This window comes from Panthera tigris, chromosome E1 (assembly GCF_018350195.1).
Source record: "Panthera tigris isolate Pti1 chromosome E1, P.tigris_Pti1_mat1.1, whole genome shotgun sequence".
Taxonomy (NCBI): domain Eukaryota; kingdom Metazoa; phylum Chordata; class Mammalia; order Carnivora; family Felidae; genus Panthera; species Panthera tigris.
The window spans coordinates 41,901,365-41,920,723 of NC_056673.1; the positions used below are offsets into that span (position 1 = coordinate 41,901,365).

The following is a 19,359-nucleotide window of genomic DNA, read 5'->3' on the forward strand; positions in this document are numbered from 1 at the left end:
GGCTTAGCTCAGGTCTTCTGGCTCTCCATCTGCCTCCCACTAAAAAAGAAGAAAAAACAAACAAACAAACAAACAAACAAACAAACAAACAAACAGGAGAAACCTTGAGGGCTGCTCCTGCATTTAATGAGAGATGGGGCAAGGAGCCAAACTTTGCATTAAGGATGCAGGGATCTAGACGGGGCACCCCGTTGGCCTCCAGAACACCAGAGTCCAGGAGCACCAGTGAGAAGGGGGCTGAGTGGTTGGAACCCCCAGAAATCCTGAGGCAGACCGGGCCTCTGATGGACCTTAAGCCTAGGGGGTGCAGAGAGTCCTGGTGCAAGGCACGAGCATCTCTCACTGGTGGAGAGAGAGTTACTCGCTCATCTCAGACGGCTATCTGGAAGAGAAACAGACTCACTTCTCCCAGCCCCACCATTTCCAGGAAACACTGGGGCACCAAGCGAGAAGCAGTTAAAAGGCGCATTAATCGCAAAGCCTGCAGCTGTCGCTGGGACTGCTCACTCCACACCTGGGGTGGACAGCAGGGGCCCCAGGGCAGGGGCTCTGCCTCCACTCCCCCCCCCCCCCCGCCCGCCGCAAGTACAACGCAGCCCTGAGCATCCAGCGGGGTGCCCTGCCCACCTGGCCACTTGCCATAATCCTCCACCCCAGCTGGGGTTCACACACCTGCTGCCCAGCGTCTCAAGACATCCCCCCTCCGCAGACCGCCAGGCTGCCGGGGGCTGTGTTTGACTCTGACCGGGGCCACAGCCTTCCTCCCGGTGCGGTCAACCCTTCTCCGAGGAGTCCCAGAGCCCACTGAGGCCTTCCCGGGGATGCTGGTGACAACCACAGGCAGGCTGCCGGGCCCCACGACCCCGTCCACATGATTCCTGTCCACACAGCCCTTATTCCAAGCGTAGGCCGGGTCTACACACATCAGAACCATTTGACATGCGTCCCAAATCCTGGTTCCTGGGTTGCCCTACAGAATCCAAACCCTTCAGTGGGGGAGGGCAGGGGCGAAGCCTTGGAGCTCTGCATTTTAATATATTCCCTTGGTATTTTGGATACGACTGAAAGTTGGAGAACTACTTTTTCTCACCGTGTCCCTGGTCCGGCTGCACTCATTTCTGCTGCCAACCTGACAGCTGTTACAGCTGTGTGTGTGGACACAGTTAATCTGATTTCCTGTCTGGCAGCTGTGCAGCAGGGAAGGGACAGCTGAGGGTCTCAAAAACAAGAAGAGGTGATGAAGTCGGAGGGGCTGGCGGGGGGGGGGGGGGGGGGGGGGGGGGGGGGGGGGGGGAGGGGAGGCTGTCTGAATGCGATGGAGTGTTCAACTTTGTTCCTGAGCCCGCTTCTCTCCTGAAATCCCTGCAGGGAGGGGGAGAGCTGACCAAGTGGCTCCCCACTACTCATAGAGAACAAAGTCTCCTCTCAGAAACCTCAGCAGTCCCCCCAAAGCCAGACTGGTCTCTACTCTCCAGGAGCACAAACTGGAGAGGCACAAAGGCAGGTTGTGGATACACGCTGTGTATACAAAGAGCAACCAACTTAAAGGGGCAAGTTGGGGCTGAAATCTAGCCCACGCTCCAATTGCTAAGCCACGTGGCCTGGCGTGAAGATGTATCCACCTGGAAGAAGGGCCCCCTCTAAAAAAGGTGCACAAAGGAACGCTTGTGTGGGTTGGCCGCAGCCCTTCACAGAGACCTGAATCTGAATCCCAGCTGTCACTTACTCTGCGACCTTGGGCGAGTTCCTTAACCTCTCTGATCTTTCTCAATCGTACAACATGGCTAATAATATCTTCCTAAAAGAGACGAGGTAAGGAAAGCACCTGATACTCTTGTCACTTAGTGCATTATAATATTAGTTCCCTTCCCACCTGAGCCTCGCCCTTCCTACCTTCCCCGCACCCCTACACCTACACACCCACACACCCAGCCAAGCTGGGAATGGCCTGAAGAACGTGCAGGCCACAGGGGAATCCAGAGCCCACAGAAGGGTGACGGGGGATCCCCCAGAACCGCATCTTTGGGAATCCCACACAGGGGTGAAAGCTCCGAGGCTCCCCAAGCTGCAACCAGGCCTGAGTGAGGGGAGTGCCCACTGTGGGCTGAGCTGTTGTAGAGGGGCCAGGCAGAGACCGCACCCGTCAAGGAAGACCTCTGATGGCACCATTGGCAGCTGCAATCTGTGCCCCTCATCAAGCAGCAACAGCAAAGAGTGCCCTGCATCCCCCGGGAGCACCCCCTGCCAAGGCTCTGGCTCTCCCATGGGGGCAACTCACCGTATCTGTCTACTCACCCAGAGGGCCAAGCCCCAGAATAGAACCCAGGAATCCTGACATCAGCTCTGGACGCCAGCCCTTCAAGCAACATTCATTCACCCATGTGCCAGGCACTGTGCTAAGTGACGGGGAACAAGACAGCCCACGGAGCGAAGGATAGCCCTAAAATAGGGTTCCCAAGATTTGCCACTGGAGTAGGCAGAGTCCAGGGTAGACAGCCACCCCGGAAAGTCCTCTTCCCCAATCCCTCGGGCTGGGGAGGCCTGGCGACACACACTGCCCAAGAAGCGTCCCTGGACACCTGCTTTTTTAGCCACAGGCTTTTGCATCCTGTCTGGAGACTGATCAAGAGATGGGGAGAGGAGGCGGGAGGGGGTGGGGGTGGGGGAACACCAGGCTGCCTGGGCCCTCATGGCCGTGTTTATCCGGGGTGGATTTTTTTTAACCCAAAGGTTAAAGCGTTTCTATTTGAAACATCTATTTACATTCCAGAGTCCAAAAAAAAAAAAACAAGGCAGCCGAGCTCCAGGCCTATATCTGTCCCCAGCCGCGTCACAGACACAGCATCAGAGCTGCGCAGGGGGAACATTCTTAGCCCTCTCCCCGAGCCGCTGAGGTGACTCACACCTCCCTCCTGCCAGCATGGACCACACCACCGATCAGAAGGCTAGGCAGTGCGCGTGTGGCGGGGGCACAGGGATCTAGAGAGAGATGCTGGCAGGGGGTGGGGGGGTCTATGCAAGGACAGGAGGCTCAGGGAAGGGATAAGAGTAGCAGGGTTCCAGCCCGCAAGGATTCTGAGGTCTAACTTGAAAGAAGGTAAGAGAACATGCTGAGGAGGAAACTTCAGGCCAACCGCCAGCTGCTGCTGGGAAGCAAGGGACAGCGGGGAGAAGGGCAGGATGGGTGGACCGATATGGCATCTGCCTGCAAGCAATGCTCTACACAGTCAGTCCTCTGCTCTCCAAGAGACCAGCTCGACTCCCAGGGGCTTCAGGCCGGGTCTTCAGTTAGAGCCGCCGGCTCAACCAGACCAGGGTTAGAGCGCTCCTGTGTTTATACTCCCTCCCAGTGTAGGTCCTCTGCACAGCCAGCCCCCAGGGTCATGCCCCCAACACAGGGGCCTGCGTGGGCACCCTGCAGGGTCGGTTCCCAGGGTTATGCCCCTTCCCTAGGAAACACTGCGGGCATCACTGCCCAGGCAGATGGCAGGCCTTATCCCAAAGATTTTCCAAAACTTCCCAAAACATTCATCCTCTCACGTATCCTAGTTCAGCTGCAACCTCATCCTTGGACAGCTTAGAGCCAAATCACAGGTACCCACGGAGGCACACAGCTCCCACCTTCCAATTCAAAGCCTGGGACCCACACCCACTATCCAAAGGCAAAGACTCCTGATACATATGCACACAGACACCCACACCCAAGCACCAAGGCACTGCCAGGAGGGGCCAAGCGGGCATGGGGCCAGCAGGCCCCTCCCTAGAAGAAGCATCTTGTGGTGCCGGCCTGGTGGGAAGGCTGTGCCAGAAAGGCCTCATGCTGCCAACAGGTTCCTGAGAGGGAGGGAGGGAGTGGCCCAGCTCTGGGGGACCCCACCCCCGGCAAGAGCCAAAAATGTCCCTGCTGATAAAGTGGCAGTCTTAGGGGGTCCTCAAGCCCATAAGAATCAGAGTGACACGCCTTCGCCGCCATGAGATGGGATAAAATCAAGGCCAGACGGAAGGAGAGATGGGGAGCTAAGGAAGTCAAGACCCCCGACACCCCAAAGCTGCCAGCCTCTACCCAACCCTACCACAACTGCCTCGCGTCTGGGGAACTCCTGACTGGGGACTTGCAGAAGTCACTGCCCCCAAGAACTCAGTCACAGGAGCTGGGGTGGCCTTTACTCTTGTGAACACTCAGCTATGGCTCATGCCCCTGTCCAGACCTGGGGAGCAGGCCGCTGGGAGGCAGGTCACTGACCCACTTCCTCCCCTCTGACCACAGTGCCAACTAGGCCAGGATCCTCCAGTACTCCACAGCCCCCAGCAGCTTACGCCGACCCTGCCACCCTGCCGGAGGCCAAAGAGACTCCAGAATGCAGCAGAGTGCAGCTGGAGGGCATGGCGGGAAGGCAGGTTTGGGCCAGGGAGGGCAGGGGAGTCGACTTCAGTGAGCACGGCTCCCCTGACCACACATTCTCAACAAAGCCCTCCAAAAACATCTAAGCAGGACCCCATCGGGGCGATGCTCGGAGCCAGGTGCTCAGCCCCAGGGACAAGGATGCCCAATGGCAGAGGGCAGGCGGGGACAGCAAAGCACTTACCTGCCACAGGGATGCCGTGTAGAGGGGTCCGAGGCAGGATTTCCAAGGATGGTTCCCGGCCTGACATCCCATCTGCTGAGAAACAGGATTCCGTCTCATAGATGGTCTGCAGCATCTCCACGAGCCCCTGAGCCTTGGGCACCAGCAGCATGCCAGGGAGGGGGCCGCCAGAGGCGGGAGGCAGCCAGGGGGAAGGTGGTCGGGCGGGGCCCTCACTGCTCAGGGGCTCCCCTAGGCCACTGCTGCTGGGACCCGTGCTGTGGGGAGGTGCCTCATCCGGCCCGGGCACTCCTGGCGGCAGGAGGAGCCAGGAGGCTCTGGAGCTACAGGCCCGGTTCTCCTCTAGAGGGGCATGGGACCACTGGCCTTTCCCCAGCTCCCAGGAGCCGGGGTATGGCTGGGCGCTCAGGGGACAGGAAGGGGAGCTCAGCAGGCAGGCGGGCTCTCTGTGTTCCCTCCCAGCCCTGGGTGACAGCTCTGGGCCTGGCTCCCTGCTCCTCCTTCCCGAATGAGCCGCCGGCAGCTGGCAGGAGACTGAAATAGCAGTTGGGGGAGGGCCCTGTCTATAAATAGGTGGAGCATGCTCAGGGAGCCGCCGGCCGGCTGCCAGGAGCCCGGGCCTGGCGGAGGCCCCATGGGGGGGGGGGGGGAGGCGCGTTCCACCCCAGGAGGAAGCGCCAGGCAGGGGGATGGGAACAGGGGAGGGCCTGCACTCAGGGCCAAGGCCACAGAAGCGGATGGCCAGAGGCTGAGCTGGAGAAGGGCACAGGCCAGAGGACCCATGTGTTCAGGAGCCGCTCTGGCACTATTCTTGGCAGGCGAGGGGCTGGAGACCAAAAAGCCAGATTCCATCTCTATGTTCCCTCTCGCCATCAGAGCAGGTAAAGAAACCAGAAGGGTCTGGGAGAGGGTGGCAGACAGGGCCACCTGGCCTAACCTCACATCTTCCCTGGAGTCCTTCTAACAGCCAGATGGGAGTTGATTTAACTTCCGCCCTCCCTCGGAGCTGGAAGGTGCCTCCCCACCCCCTCAACCAGCAGGGAGACCCCTGAGCAGCAGCTAAATGGCAGCTCCCTCCTACCCACTAGGGGTGTCGCCTCCATGGGCTGCTCCACTTCCTTCCAGGGGGCAGGGAGAGTTCCTCGATAGGCCTTGCCGCATCCATGGAAGGGAGCGGGTGGGGGGGGCGGGGCGGGGGGCGGGGGCACCTGCCCACTCTGGGCACACGGAGCTCCTCCCTGGCTATGTACCAGGTGCGATGCTAACGGCAGCACATACATCACCTCGTTTACTCTGCACGATGACCTCAGGAGATAGGTGCAGATGGGGAAACTGAGGCAGAGATGAAGTCACTCACTCTAGGTCATACAGCTGCTTAAATGGTAAGGCCGGGATGTCTGAGGCTCCAGTCTGAGTGCTAACCACCACAGCCCACTGCCTCCTACACAAAGGAACACATGAAGCTGCCCCAGGGTTTCCATTCACAGGTACGATGACCCCCAGTACCCAGGGAGGAAGACACGTGAGGACAGAGCCCCTCTAAGAAGACTCCAGAGGCTGCCAGGATCCAGCCCTTCATGACCGGCTCCAGGCCTGGCACGGCAGCCCATGCTCCTGGGGCCTTACTGGGACCTAGGGCTAGTGCACACGAGGACCTGTGACACCCGCCTACCCTGCTCACTGCTGGCTCGTCCCTTCTCCTCGGGTTATACCTCCCACTGGTACAGAGATCCCACTTGGCCCCCTGACCTCACTGGAGCCTTTTAATAGCCTGGTTATTCCTGGGTCTCGGTCCCCCTCCCCCTTCCTGATGTCACGGTTGCTATTTTGGAGCCCCCTCCTGGCCCCTCCTTGCCCCCAACTCCAGGCACGGAGCCAGGGACACCTGTCCTCTCCCTGGACTGGATGACCTCACCCTCCTGTCAGGAGCCCTGAAGGAGCTGGCCAACCAAGGACATGGTAGCCGTGGCTCCTGCAGCCCGATACTCTAGCCAGCTTCTGCCAAGCAGGGATGACAGCAGAGGGGCCTCCTGCCCTCAGGTGGGGGACCATATAGACAGGGAGGTGGCAGAAATGGGCTTTCCCAGGCGCTAGACGAGCTGATCTTACACAATAAGACAGACACTGGGGTGGAGGGCGGGAAACAGGACCCGAACAAAGATCTGGAGCTTCAGCTTCTCTGCCGAGGCAGACTCTAAAAAAATGGTGATGCGGCAGTGCTCCCCGCAGGGGTTTGGCGTTGGCAGACATCTCAGGGTGGGTCTGGGGACCTCATTCACCACCTCCTGCCCCAACCTCATCCTGGCCAACCAGACTCTCTAAAGAGGAAGGGAAGCAAAGACCCAAAGTCCCCTCAGTGAGGGGATGGGCAGGAGACTCAAGGCAGCCCAGAGAGCCAGGGGCAGGAGCCCCTCCCAGCTCAGGACTCCACCCACCCACGCTGGGAGCAACCAGAAGGGCTGGCTAGCCCTGTCCTGGCTCTCTCTGCCTGCCCCAGGCACGGGAGAATATGGTCGGGGAGCCCTGTTCTGGAGGAAAGGAGGTCCTCAAAAGCAGAGCCCCCAGAACCTGGAGCAGCCAGAAACATAAGGAAAGAGAACTCCTTGCATGGGAAAGATAGGAGCACCCAGGAGACTGGGCAACCAGAGGTGGCCACAGCCTGGGGCTCGGGGCAGTTCCCAGCACTGTTAGGACTTCCTGTAACAGCACGAAGTGGGAAGCAAAGCGTCAGACAACCAGACAATCCTCAACGCACTTCCCAGAATCCTCCAGGGGAGCTGGAGACGAGGCCTGGGGTGAGAACAAGTGGCTTTTCTCCTTCTGAGATTCAGGTGATGCGATAAGGTCTTCCTCGTGTCCAACCCTCAATGTTTCCCACTCTATAGCCCCTCTCCTCGTGGTTCATTTCCCTGTCTCCAGGCATCCAGCCCCCCCATGTGTCATCCCACAAACCTCACAGAGCACCCACCAAGCCTAGGGTGCGTGAACGCCATTGGCAGCTGGCACCATCCCCTCCAGACCACAATGATCTCATTCCCTCCCTCAGAGGCCGGCCTCAGGCCTCCTAACCTTCCAAATCTAGAGGAGGGGAAGAGGCCATTGCTGGCTCCTTGAGTTCCTCCAGGCTCCCATTTCCTGGGCACAAAAGGTTGGGGTAGCGCCCTGACCTAAGAGAAGAAAGCAAATCTTACTCGTGCACAGTGAAAACCCGAGGGCTGGCTCAGGAGCACCCTGGATCGAGGGAGGGTACCAGGTGCCCTGCGGCCCTGGGGACATCAGGCCTGCCTGCCCTCCAGCTTTCTCTTGCCCTTTGAGCCCCCATCATGCTGGAGCCCGTCAGCCCCATGGCACCAGACAGAGCTGCCGTGTGCCAGGTTCCACGCTAGGTGCTGGCTGAAGCCTCCCATTTGAAACCAAGTCCCGGAAAAACGTGAACACCTACTTTGGCAGCTTTCACATCCCCTCAGGGTTGACCCTGCCATCCCATCTGAGCCTTCAATCCCTTTCGACTCATGAAGCAGGGAAGAGGAGGGCGGAGCAGATCCCAATCTACAGTAAGCACAGGTGTGCCAGGGGGCATCTAAGTAGAGAGTCCACTTCCCAGACCCCAGGCCCACGCCCATACTGACCCACTTTCTCCTTCTCGGGGCTGGGTGCCTGCCTCCCCTGATGGGGGGGGGGGGGGCGTCAGAGGCAGAGCCTGGGCCCAAGGCTGGGAGGCAGGACGCCGAGGTTCCTGGCTCCACCCCACACCCATGCCCCAGTTTCTCTGGTCACCCGGAGGGGGCAGCTGCCTTCCCTCCCTCCTTCCTGGGAAAGGGAAGGAGAGAAAGTGTGGAGTGTGTTGGGAGGTGCTGGCCAGGCAGGTGTTGTCATGAAGCTTGTCTCCCCTCCCACGCTGGGGATAAGGAACCTGGCCGCCTCCTCCTGGGGCCCTGCCGCCATCCAGACTGGCTCCCACGGCGGGCCTCACTCTTGCCCTCCCTTCTGGGCAACAGCACAGAGGACGGGGCAGGGACCAGCGCAGGCCTCGGTCCCAGGTCCGAGGTGCCAGGGCATCTCCTCCAACCTGGCCTGTTTGAGCCCAGACAGGCGGCAGGTTCTGTCAGTCCTTCAACCCCACTGAGGGGAGCAGAAACGACCAGTTCCAGAAAAATAAAGAAAGCCTCGATCCTTGAGCCCCCTTTGGCTCGAAGAGAAGCCAGACACCAGGGAGTGGCCTCCTCAGGGAAGCAGGCGGCCCCATCAATGGCCTCTGCCTGTACTCCCAAGATGGCAAAAGAGGCAAATCAGGTCAAATGCTGGCATTCAGCCCAGCCCAGAGGTAAGTCAATCAGCTCCTACCCCCGGGGGAGGAGGGGTGAGCCCCAGAAGCAAACTGCTCCCTCTGCCTGCCGCCCCTCACCCAGGAGACTCTCTCCCACTAACTCGTTTGTTAGGAGGGCAGGGATGGACCATCTTCTATTTTCCTTCTGTGTCCCCTCCATAGGCTGAGCTCAGGGTTGGGCACGCTGGGGATACTCAGCAAGCACTGGCCAAATAGGAAAGCTCCCACCCTGAGAGAGTGGAGGGAACCAAGGAACAGTGCTGTTCTGTGCCCTAAGGAGAGAGGAGGGAGTCTTCGGGGATTCAGGAGAGGGAGAGGGGTGCTCAGGGGCCAGGGCACCCAGGTCCCGGGCACTACCCGTTCTCATCATTCCTACCTCTGTCCCCAGCCCCAGGGCCCCACGCTCTTTCTGGGGCTCCCTTCAGAGTGTCCACGGGCCAAGTGGACACCCACCCGCCCAGCTACAGTTTCATTTTACTTCTGCGGAGCCAAAGGCACGTGCTTTCCAGGCCCGTGCGAGGCACAGGCACCAGGAGCCCCAGCCCAGATACCACTCTGAGCCCTGGGAACAGGAGACGCGGGGGCCCCTCAAAAAGGAAGAGCTGTGTGGAGGCCAGCCATCCCCCCCCCCCCCCCCCCCCGCCCCAGAGCAGCTCTGCCTCCGCAAGGAGAGGCAGCCCCGGAGCCCCAGGAAAACTGGACGGGAAGAGCCTCCGGGCGACGATCCCCAGCTCTGAGGCCTCTCCACAGTCCTGAAATGTGGTTCCCAGTCTCTTGGCCCCCTCCTCCTCTAACTCCTTCCCAAACATGAGAAGACAGCATCTCCCCCTGCTGGGGGGATCTGGAAAACCAGCCAGGAGGTGAGGCCAGCTCTCCAGGCCCCAGAGGCCCCTCCTGGCCAGGCTCAGCAGCCACTCCCAGGCTGCCTGCCTCCCGCGCTGGTGGACACCTCCATCTACCACCACACTCCTACCAGCTCTGGCAGAACCAGCTGCCAGGGGAACCTGGGCCACCAGCATCTGGCAAGGCAACCTAGTGACCGCATCTAGCCAAGGGTGATGTTTTTTAGCCTTTCGCCGTAAGGGAATAAAATCCCAAAGCCGGGAAATGTCCTTCCCAAGCCACAGCCAGATGCCTCCGGGCAGTTTCTGTTCCCTTGACCAAGGGTTTGACCCAGGCTCAGTGTGACTGCAGGTGGCGCCTAGATAGGTCAGCACAGTAGCTCAGAGGAAAGGAGCAGCTGGGCCCTGCTGCTGGGCACAAGCGACCAGGGCACAAGCGACCATGCCGCAGCAGGGCCCAGCTGAGGTGGGCCCGGGACTGCAGAGAACCCACCAGGCCTCTCCCTTCCCTTGGCCAGCCCCGCCTCAGAGGAGGAAGCAGGAAGTCAGAGCCTCCCCCAGCACGGGAGTCACCCAGACCTCTCCACTCTAACTCCCGCCACAGCCCCCAAAGGTTGAATGAAGGCAAAGACAGAGACTAGAGGCTCCAAAGGGGAAACAAAAACCCTGCAGGAGGGGGCTCAGCAGGCAAAGCTGATGTGGGGAGTCTTAGGAGTACAGCCCTCACCAGCCGGGGCCCTACTCTGCCAGCGGCCCATGCCCTGAGTATGTCATGCCGGAAAGGGGAAGGGGCACAACCTTGACCAAAACAAACGGCGCAAAGCCAAACAATCCCCCCAGCTGCCAGCTTCCCTGAGTCTACAGAACCCCCAGGACCCTGGTCAGGACCTCTGCCACAGAGCGCCAGCACTGGGTCCCCACAACAGAAAGCATCAGGTCCAGGGCGCCTGGGTGGCTCAGCTGGTTAAGCATCCAACTTCGGCTCAGGTCATGATCTCACGGTTTGTGAGTTCGAGTCCCGCATCAGGGTCTGTGCAGACAGCTCAGAGCCTGGAGCCTGCTTCTGATTCTGTCTCCCTCTCTCTCTGCCCCTCCCCCACTTGTACTATGTCTCTCTCTCAAAAATAAACATTAAAAAAACCATCTTTTTAGGGGTGCCTGGGTGGCTCAGTAGGTTGAGCACCCAACCTTGGCTCAGGTCATGATCTCACGATTCATGGGTTCAAGCCCCTCATCGGGCTCTGTGCTGAGAGCTCAGAGCCTAGAGGCTCCTTTGGACTCTGTGTCTCCCTCTCTCTCTCTGCCTCTTCCCCGCTTGTGTGCGCTCACACTCTCTCTCTCTCTCTCTCTCTCTCTCTCTCTCTCAGAAACAAATAAACAAAATAAACATAATTTTAAAAAAAATTTTTTAAGAAAGCATCAGGTCCAGCAAATCCATGATCAGCAATGAGATGGGAGAAGCCTTGGATCCTGATGCTGCTTCCATCCTGCAAATGGGTTTTCATCTCTAGGCCCTAGTTCTCTTGCCTCTACAAGATGGGGAAATATCCCTCTACCCCTACGGAAAAAGATGTGGGGGACAGGCTGGGCTGGGGTGGGGGGGCGGGTAAAATGGAACATGATAGACTCTGACCCTCTAAGACTGTGCCGAAGGAGACAGCCAGGGAAAGAAGGTAGTTATTACTCTGACCACACTGACCCATGACCCTCCTGTGAAACTCCTGAGGGTCCAGCTCGGGCCACTTGGACACATCCTCATGGGCATACACCCAGACCCACCCATCCATAAATCTGCCTGGAGACTCACCCATAGACTATTTCTGGCAGTACTAGGCAGCCTCCTAGGAGCAAAGGGGACTAGGAAATTGCAGGGCCAAAGACCCCAAATTAGGAACCCACCATGTCCAGGGCCCAAGAAGAGAGGGGGTACCCAGACTCAAAGGAGAAAGCCAAGACTCCTCTACCAACACATCACTGCACCCCTCCATCCCGGTACCACACATCCCAGCAAAGGCTAAGGCCAAAGGCCCTGCGAACCTCCACTAAGAAAAAAAACATGGAACACAGGGAAACTCTCCACCAGGAGGAGAAACACCACCACAAAAAAGGAAGCTGCATTCGGCTGCTGTAGGAAATCTTCCAGTATCATCCTCAGATGGCCCAGAGACATTCAGAGATACATGTCCCCTTCTCAGTCCTGCCTGTCTTGGCAAACAGGGCAGGGCAGAAGGGGGACTGGAGGCTCCCTAGTTGAGAAGGTAAGCATGGGGACAGAGTTGGACCCATGTCCTCCCAGGGCCAGGCTGTACTGTCAGCTCATCAATTTCCAGCTCCACCCCATGGTCAATAACTTCAGGTTTGCCTTGGTCTTTTTCTCCAAAGGTTTCTCCATTCCTGACCCCCCCTTGTTCCTTTACAGCTCAGACCCCAAAGGTCAGCTGGCCTTGGCTGGAAACTCACACAAGCTCATTTAGCCAAAACCACCCCAGGGTGCCCTTCTCTGGCCTCCCAGCTCTTACCCGACTCGGTGGGAGAGTTCATGCCGGCTCTGGGCCCACAGGAAGCTGGCGTTGGGGGCTGGGACGGGAGGGGGTGGAGCTGCGGTGATGTCAAGAGAGACAGACGAAAACAGACAGACGGACGGGACAGGAGCCCGGGGCAGCTGTGCCTCTAATGCCCATCAGAGGCCATCCTTCGGGGCGAGGCAGTCAGGCACTCAGAACGGCATCCCTAGGGAGAGACGGAGCAGGGTTAGAGGCCCCCAACTCAGGAATGAGAGTTGAAGGAGACCTCAGGGCTTGTGAGTTTACACCTGGGGAAGAGAAGGAGGGACATCTGCCCCAGGGACCCAGAGGAAATCAGCAAAAACAGCCAGACCCTCGCTTCTTCTCTAACTGGTGAGGCTGCCAGCACTCGAGGAAAGGGAAATGGCTACAGAAGCCACGCCCAAACTCCTTTTCAGGTGACAGTGTCCACTACCAGGTGCGGAGACCTTACAGACTCGTTCGCTCGGGTCCCTGATGTGGGACTGGGCGTACACGAAAGGAAAAAAGTGCAGGGAGGCTTTGAACCGTCTACGGCAGTGGGGCGAGGCAGGCTGATCTGGAGTCTCTGGCAAAAGTTACGGGAGAAACTGGTACCCCAGCCCCAGAAGCCTCGTGTCACCCGACTCTGGAATCGTGAAGGGTTTCTGTCTTGGTCTCCCCCATTCAACAACAGGTCCAGGAAAGAGGGTAGCCGCCTCTTCTACCCATAACCCATGCTGTTTCCAGGGATTTGGAAAAGCAGACACACGCACCCCACATCTAGCACTCCCCGGACTAGGGTCCAGGGCCCAAACCCAGGGCTTTCTGTGCAAGGAGGTCTGAAGACCAACCTGTTCTCTGCCTGCCAAGCAATGAGTCAGCCAGGCTGAGACCACCCAGAATAAGGGACACCTTCTTTCCAGTTTGTACCAAGGCACCAAAGACCCCAATAACAGGTATGCCCAGACCAATACAATAATGGAGGATAGCCCAGTATTACAGGACCGTGAGTTTTCCAACCTGGCCTCACTCCTTCAGCAACTCGCCCCCCTCCCCTCCAGCCCCACAGGTACTCTTCAAGCCTCAGACGCTACACAGGCACCCACCGGGGCCCATCCCTAAACAGCCCATGATCCACCCCAGACATGATCTCATTCATCTGATCCAAATGAAGGCAGGTCTTCCAATACCCAGTGAAAACTAGGTAGCTGAGTGATCCAGTGAGGCTGAAAGGAGGTATATGTTTAAGCCCTCACCTGGTTCCCCAGCCAGGGACAAGCAACCAGCTCTCCCCCCTGGACAGCCCCACCTCCTGGCAGGATTAATTCTCAGTAAGCCCTGCACTGTCATCAAGGATTCCAGGAGTGGGGTCCATTTGGAGCCAGCAGCCAGGGAGTCAGGCATGGCCCGGACACAGGAAACACACACACACACACACACACACACACACACACACACACACACACACAGAAGACCTCAAGTCTTCCTAAGCCTGCTGTCCCCTGCTTTCATCCACAAGGTTTGCACTCTATAGCTGGGGAAAGGTGCACTCAGATGGGGAGTTAGGATGAGGCAGAGTAAAGGGGTTGAATTGTTCCCAGCAGGCACAGATGTGGGGCAAGGACAAAAGAGGCTGCACAGGGCTCAGGCCAAGCTCAGGAATGTAGCAGGTGGGGCTGTTGGTGCCCTGGCCGGGCCCGCGTGGGCAGGCAGCTCAGCCCGTGCCCACCCCAGGGCTGGCGCCCAGTCCTGTTCACACCCTTTCCCGTGGGCTGGGGAACACACGTTAAGAAATTCCCACGATTCCCAGCAGCCCGAGTGGCCCAGCCCATCTCGGCACCTCCATAGCAGGGCACACTCAGAAGGGGCAGGACCTCAACGGTACAAAACCTAAGTTAAGATCAACTTTGAGTCCCCCCCCCCCCGCCCCCGCCCCCATCCTTCTGTCAAGCCTCCTGAGTGAACAGGGGCCTCCCTGGGAAACAAAGCAGAGTTCACTGCCTGATCCGGACAGGCAAAGATTCTTGTCTGGGGTGGGGCATGAAAGGGAAAAAGGACAGGGGAATGGTTAAAACCTGGCTCTTTGGTCCTTCCTCTACTGCAAAAACTCCACTGTTGGCTATAGTTATACGAGGGTCTCGGTGGGCAGTGAGGGACTGACAGAGGTGTCACTTCTGGGTAACAGAACACTTTGATGCCTGACCAGTGAGCAGCCTGGCTTCCGTGACATCATCAGCAGGCAGACCCCCAGAGCCCAGTCTCCAACCCATCAACTCTCTCTTGTAGTGAGACCTCTGTCCCTGGACCTCTGTCCAGGATCCAAACCCACCTCCCACCTCCAGCCAGGATGGCAGGGCGTGGAATGAAGGAAACCAGCCCCGCCTCACCCCACAAGCTCATGGCTAGACCAGGGGAGGTAGGGCAAAGACTCCCCCACCCCATTCATGAGTAATAAAAACTCTGGCAGAGGGTGGGAGGAGAAGGGCAGACAAATAAGGGAGGCATGGAACAATGTAATGACCCCAAGGCCACAAGTTCACAGGGCTGCCCTGCAGGGATCTGTCCCTCAAACAACTCCCTCAGAATTCCTGGGGAATTCCTTCTCCCAGGTCCTGAGCACTGCAGCCTGGGGTCCCCTCCCCAGGTCACAGACAGTTGGGTGGAGCTGTCTGAACCAAACCCTGTGAACCTGAGATTACCCAGAATCTGAGATCAGTTGCAAAGACCTCATCAGAAAGCTGCAAGCCCAGACATCCCATCCCACGGGCACAAAAGACCTATGATCTTGACCCCTGCTGACTGTGGCCCTGGCAGATCACTTTCCCCAGCCTCCAAGAGCTCCCTCCACCTTGTGCCTCCCCCAAGCTGGGCCACCAGAAGCCCAGGATTATCAGAGCCAGGAGGGGTGGCTGACTTGGATCTCTAGGCCCCAAACTAAGGGAAGGGGGAGAGAACAGGAAAGGAAAAAAGGCACCAGGCTGACAAATTCATTTTTGCAATCGGCCCATTTCTGTTTGTCTGCTCAGACGCAGCTCCAGGCATCTGCACAAGCCAGATGGAGGAGGCTGCTATTTCTAGAAAAAAAAGGGGGGGGGGGAATGAGAGGGGAGGGAGGGAGGAGGTGGAGGCAGAGGGCAGAAGACCGGGTCTGTTTGCCCTAAAACCTCAGGCAGACCGATACCCCCCTCCCCAGCACTACCAGACAGGGTCCTCATTCAAGAAAGGGCTGAGGCGGGGGCTGGGGTGAGGTGGGGTAGGGGAGAAGAAAGGCAGAGAAAGTTTAATTAGCCAAAGTCGACTACAATAGGCCCCCTCATGGGCTGCATCAGGTTTTCATTCATGAGCAAGCGACAGTGCTCCAAAAATGCCAAGAACCGCCCCCCCTCGCAGTCTCTCCCCCACCCCCCCCAACAGGAGTGCGTCCTCTAGCAGGCTGGCTGAGCCTGATGCCGTGTTCCAGACATCCCTCCTCAAAGGGATGTGAGTAGGAAGAATTAATTATTAAAGAGCAGCTGGTATTTCGGCACCGACTGCACTCCCCCCAGCTCCTATAGCTGATCCCCCTCCCCCTTAGGCAGAAACACAAACTACACCACCCCCCATCCCCAGGCCCCATTTCTAAACACATAGCTAAGATGCCACCCCTAGGGAAAGGAAAGCAAACCTTTGTCTCTGCTGCTACTTGGAGTGGGTGGGGCATGTGATACCGCTGCCCCCCACCTCCATTACTAGGTCCAGCTACTGGGGAGGATATACTGGGGAGGAAGGGAAGGCTGGCACAGAGTTAACCTGTCCTCCAGCCTTGCCCCCCAAGTAACTTACACCTGATCTCTGTCTCTCTGGCCCCTGACATGCATATACAGGACAGAGTGGGGATACTGGGGGCCCACCCCTCTAACTCAGAAAGACCTCCGCCTGCCTTATCAAGACAGAGTCCACATTTAAGTCCAAGGGGAGACAGAGCAAAGAGACGATTCAAAAGGGGCAGGGGGCAAACCAAGATGTCCCAAGCTTTGTGTTTTAGGAAGGAGAGAAGACTGGAAGGAAGAAGCAGGCAGCCCCCAACATGGCTCACCCACCAGCCCCAGCCCAGCCCAGCCCAGCCCAGCCCAGCATCTCAACAGCCAGCACAGACTCCGGGGCCCTCGCACCTGAACTCGGACTGAGGATCCTTTCTGCCTAAGTCCTCGGAACCTGAAGAGGCCCGGGGCAAGACCCAGTCTCCAGCTCCAGTCCTGCAGGGCAGTCTGGCCAGGAGTCCCTCTGGCCAAGCCTCCTGGATCTCCCATCCCCTGCCTCCTTTTGTTCCTCAGATCTGGCATCATCCTCCCTTCTCAGGTGAACCCATTCATCACCATCATCACCCCAAATTGCCAAAACTAATTCCAGGCCCCAGAAGCACAGGGATCACTGTCAGGATGGTGGGTCTCTTGAGCACCCCCCCCCAAAAGTAACTGCAGCTACTCTTCCTCTTTGGGGACACACCTCATCTCAGAAGGCCAACAGTGGAGGTATCAGATGGTCACCTCTTCCCCCAAATGAGGCACCCCCACCTTCCCCTCTTCTCCCCCCAACAACCAGACTCCCAAATCAATTCCTTATCACCCAGCCAGTTCTCATCTTCCCCAGGGCCCCAGAGAAGGGTGGGGTAGGGAGGCAGCCTCCCTCAAGTTAAAAGGCAAGAGCAGACCCTGCCTCTATGAGATACAGATCCAGGATTAAAAACGGGGGGCATCCACCCCAGACAGGAAGGAGGGTAGCTTTCATCTCTCTCTGGCCCCAGGGTGTCAGACGGTGGAGAGGGTGGGAACAAACGCAATAACGCCTCACGGGGGAGGGGGTGAGAATAATGGGAGAGAGAAGTAAGGTGGGCCCACAGGCCCCTCCTCACGCACGGAAGTCAAGGACACAAAATCAAGGATGCGTTCTTAGGTCTGGGTGGAAGCGCTGCGGGGTGGGCAGCGCCCCTCGCCTCAGAGTACCAAGAAAGGAGTGTCCAGCGTAGAGGGGTCTGCATAGAATCCGGGTGCAGGGCTCAAATCGCTCTGCAACGCAACATGCGCCGCCTGGGAAGGGGCAAATCAGGAAGCCCCGGCTGGTCTCCGGGCCATTTGGGGGTGCGGGTCGCGGGGAGGCGGGCCCCTCCCTCACCTGCAGGGAACGCGCCCCTGCACGGGAGTGGCGGGGAGGGGCGCGCGCAATAACCCCGAGGCCCGGCTCCCGGGCTGGCGATGCTCCCGGGGGGCGCCGCCGGGCACCGGGAGCCGGGAGGAAGGAAGGGGGGCGCGGAGCCCGGCGCGCGCGCGGGGAGCCCGCGGGCAGCGACGGCAGGAGGAGGGGGCGCCGCCTCGCGTCGCGGGCACCCGGGGGAGATGGGATCCGGGGTGGTTCGGCGGGCTCACCCCCTGCGGCTCGAGCTCCGGCTTCGCGGGCGGCGGCGGCAGCAGCGGCGGCGGCAGCAGCGGCAGCGCCTCCTCGACGGCTCCTCCATCTTTGCGGCGGCTCCTCCGGCTCCGCTCGCCGCCGCCACCAACAACAACATTCGGAGACGTCACTCCCGTCACGTGACCCGACCCAGAGCTAAAAATAGACCCAGACCCCCCCCCCCCCCAACACCCTAGCTTCAGCCACCACCAACTCCTCCCCTCCCTCTCGGCCCTCCCCGCCGGGCGGGGCCAGCAGCGCCACCGGGATAGGTTCTTAAAGGGCCGACACCCAGCAAAGGGTTGGGCTGGGGAGGGGGTGGAAGGCAAGGGATCCGAGCCCTGCGAGAAGGGGTGGAAGGAGCGCTGCAGGGGACCCGGTCTGACTCCTGGGCCCCGGCCTTTGGGACGCTCGACTTTCCTCCCTGCGCTCCCTCGACTTCCTTTTCAAACCGTGGATGGTGCAATCGTTGCCTGCCTAAGCTTCTCCCTGACCCGTCCTCCCGCGGTGGGGGAGGGCAACTGGAGATGGGTTCCTAGCGACTGGGAGAGCCGCCGAGACCCCACCTAGGGGGCTAGGCTGGAGGCGGAGGGCTGGCACAGGTCCCGAATCCGCCAGATCCCACCGCCCACACTGCATCCTTGCCAGGGAAAGGAGAAACTGAGAAAGGGCAGAGTATGGCTGTAACAGTTCAAGGCCTTCAAAAGGAAGACTTCCGGTTCCCGACTTTGATGCCCTGCTCCTCTACAACTCCCCTTAGGACACTCTATGAATATGTGTAATTAAACCTAGACAGTTTGTCAATGACCGGTAATTTCACTAACAAAAGTTTTTTCTGAGGAAATGGGAATTGCGTTCAAAAATATGTACAGAGGTAAGAAGGTTCTTTATAATAATGTGAAAAGTTGGAAACAACCTAACTAGTCATCAGTAGGGAACTGGCATACACCCACTAAGCAGCATACTATCCAGCCATTAAAAATTATGCACGTCTATGTTGACCTGAAAGATGCACACGATACACACTGTTCTCTTGAAAATGATTGATCCGGGGATGCCTGGGTGGCTCAGTGAGTTGGGCGTCTGACTTCGGCTCGGGTCATGATCTCCTGGTTTGTGAGTTCGACCCCCCCCCCCCCCCCCCCCCCGTGGGGCTCTGTGCTGACAGCTCTGGCCTGGAGCCTGCTTCGGATTCTGTGTCTTCTCCTCTCTCTGCCCCTCCCCTGCTCATGCTCTGTCTCTCTGTCTCTCAATAATAAATAAACGTTAAAAATTTTTTAAAAAGAAAAAAAAAAGAAAATCATTGATCCAGCATTACAGAACTGTTTCATTATTGTACACGACAAACTAGATCCATATGTCTGAATACGTATGCGTATAAAAAAGCCTAAAATAATATATACCTTAAATATTTACCTTTGCTTTCTTCATCTTTTTCTGTATAGCTGAAGTTTTTCTGTATATCTGATTTGCTTAATCAGAAAAAGTAAATGACCGAAATAAATGTTTCTGTAATGAATGATAAAGGTTCTTCCTACAAAGTGTCTCGGGAATCGGTCCACTCTGACCCATCTCTAACCCCACCCCTTGGTCTAAAACAAATCATACCTCACCTGAAATACTAGCTGCCTCCATGACAGGTCCATTCCCTGCCT

At 58.2% G+C, this 19,359-nt stretch overlaps 1 protein-coding gene across 4 annotated transcripts in view; it reads right to left on the minus strand.

Annotated features, from left to right (window-relative positions):
• HDAC5 (histone deacetylase 5) overlaps positions 1–17,819 on the minus strand; it is a 38,300-nt gene extending 20,481 nt beyond the window's left edge. The window contains exons 1-3 of one of the 4 annotated variants that reach the window (XM_042965658.1): positions 17,683–17,819; positions 12,275–12,485; positions 4,587–4,658 (exon numbers count right to left, since the gene is read on the minus strand). In XM_042965658.1, the coding sequence (XP_042821592.1) occupies positions 4,587–4,658; positions 12,275–12,296 (94 nt within the window). In that variant the 5' untranslated portion in view covers positions 12,297–12,485; positions 17,683–17,819. Of the gene's footprint in view, positions 1–4,586; positions 4,662–5,869; positions 5,946–12,274; positions 12,486–17,682 lie in introns of those variants that run through there. The other 3 variants (XM_042965657.1, XM_042965660.1, XM_042965659.1) reach the window with 3 other exon arrangements.
• Positions 17,820–19,359: the final 1,540 nt, after the last annotated feature.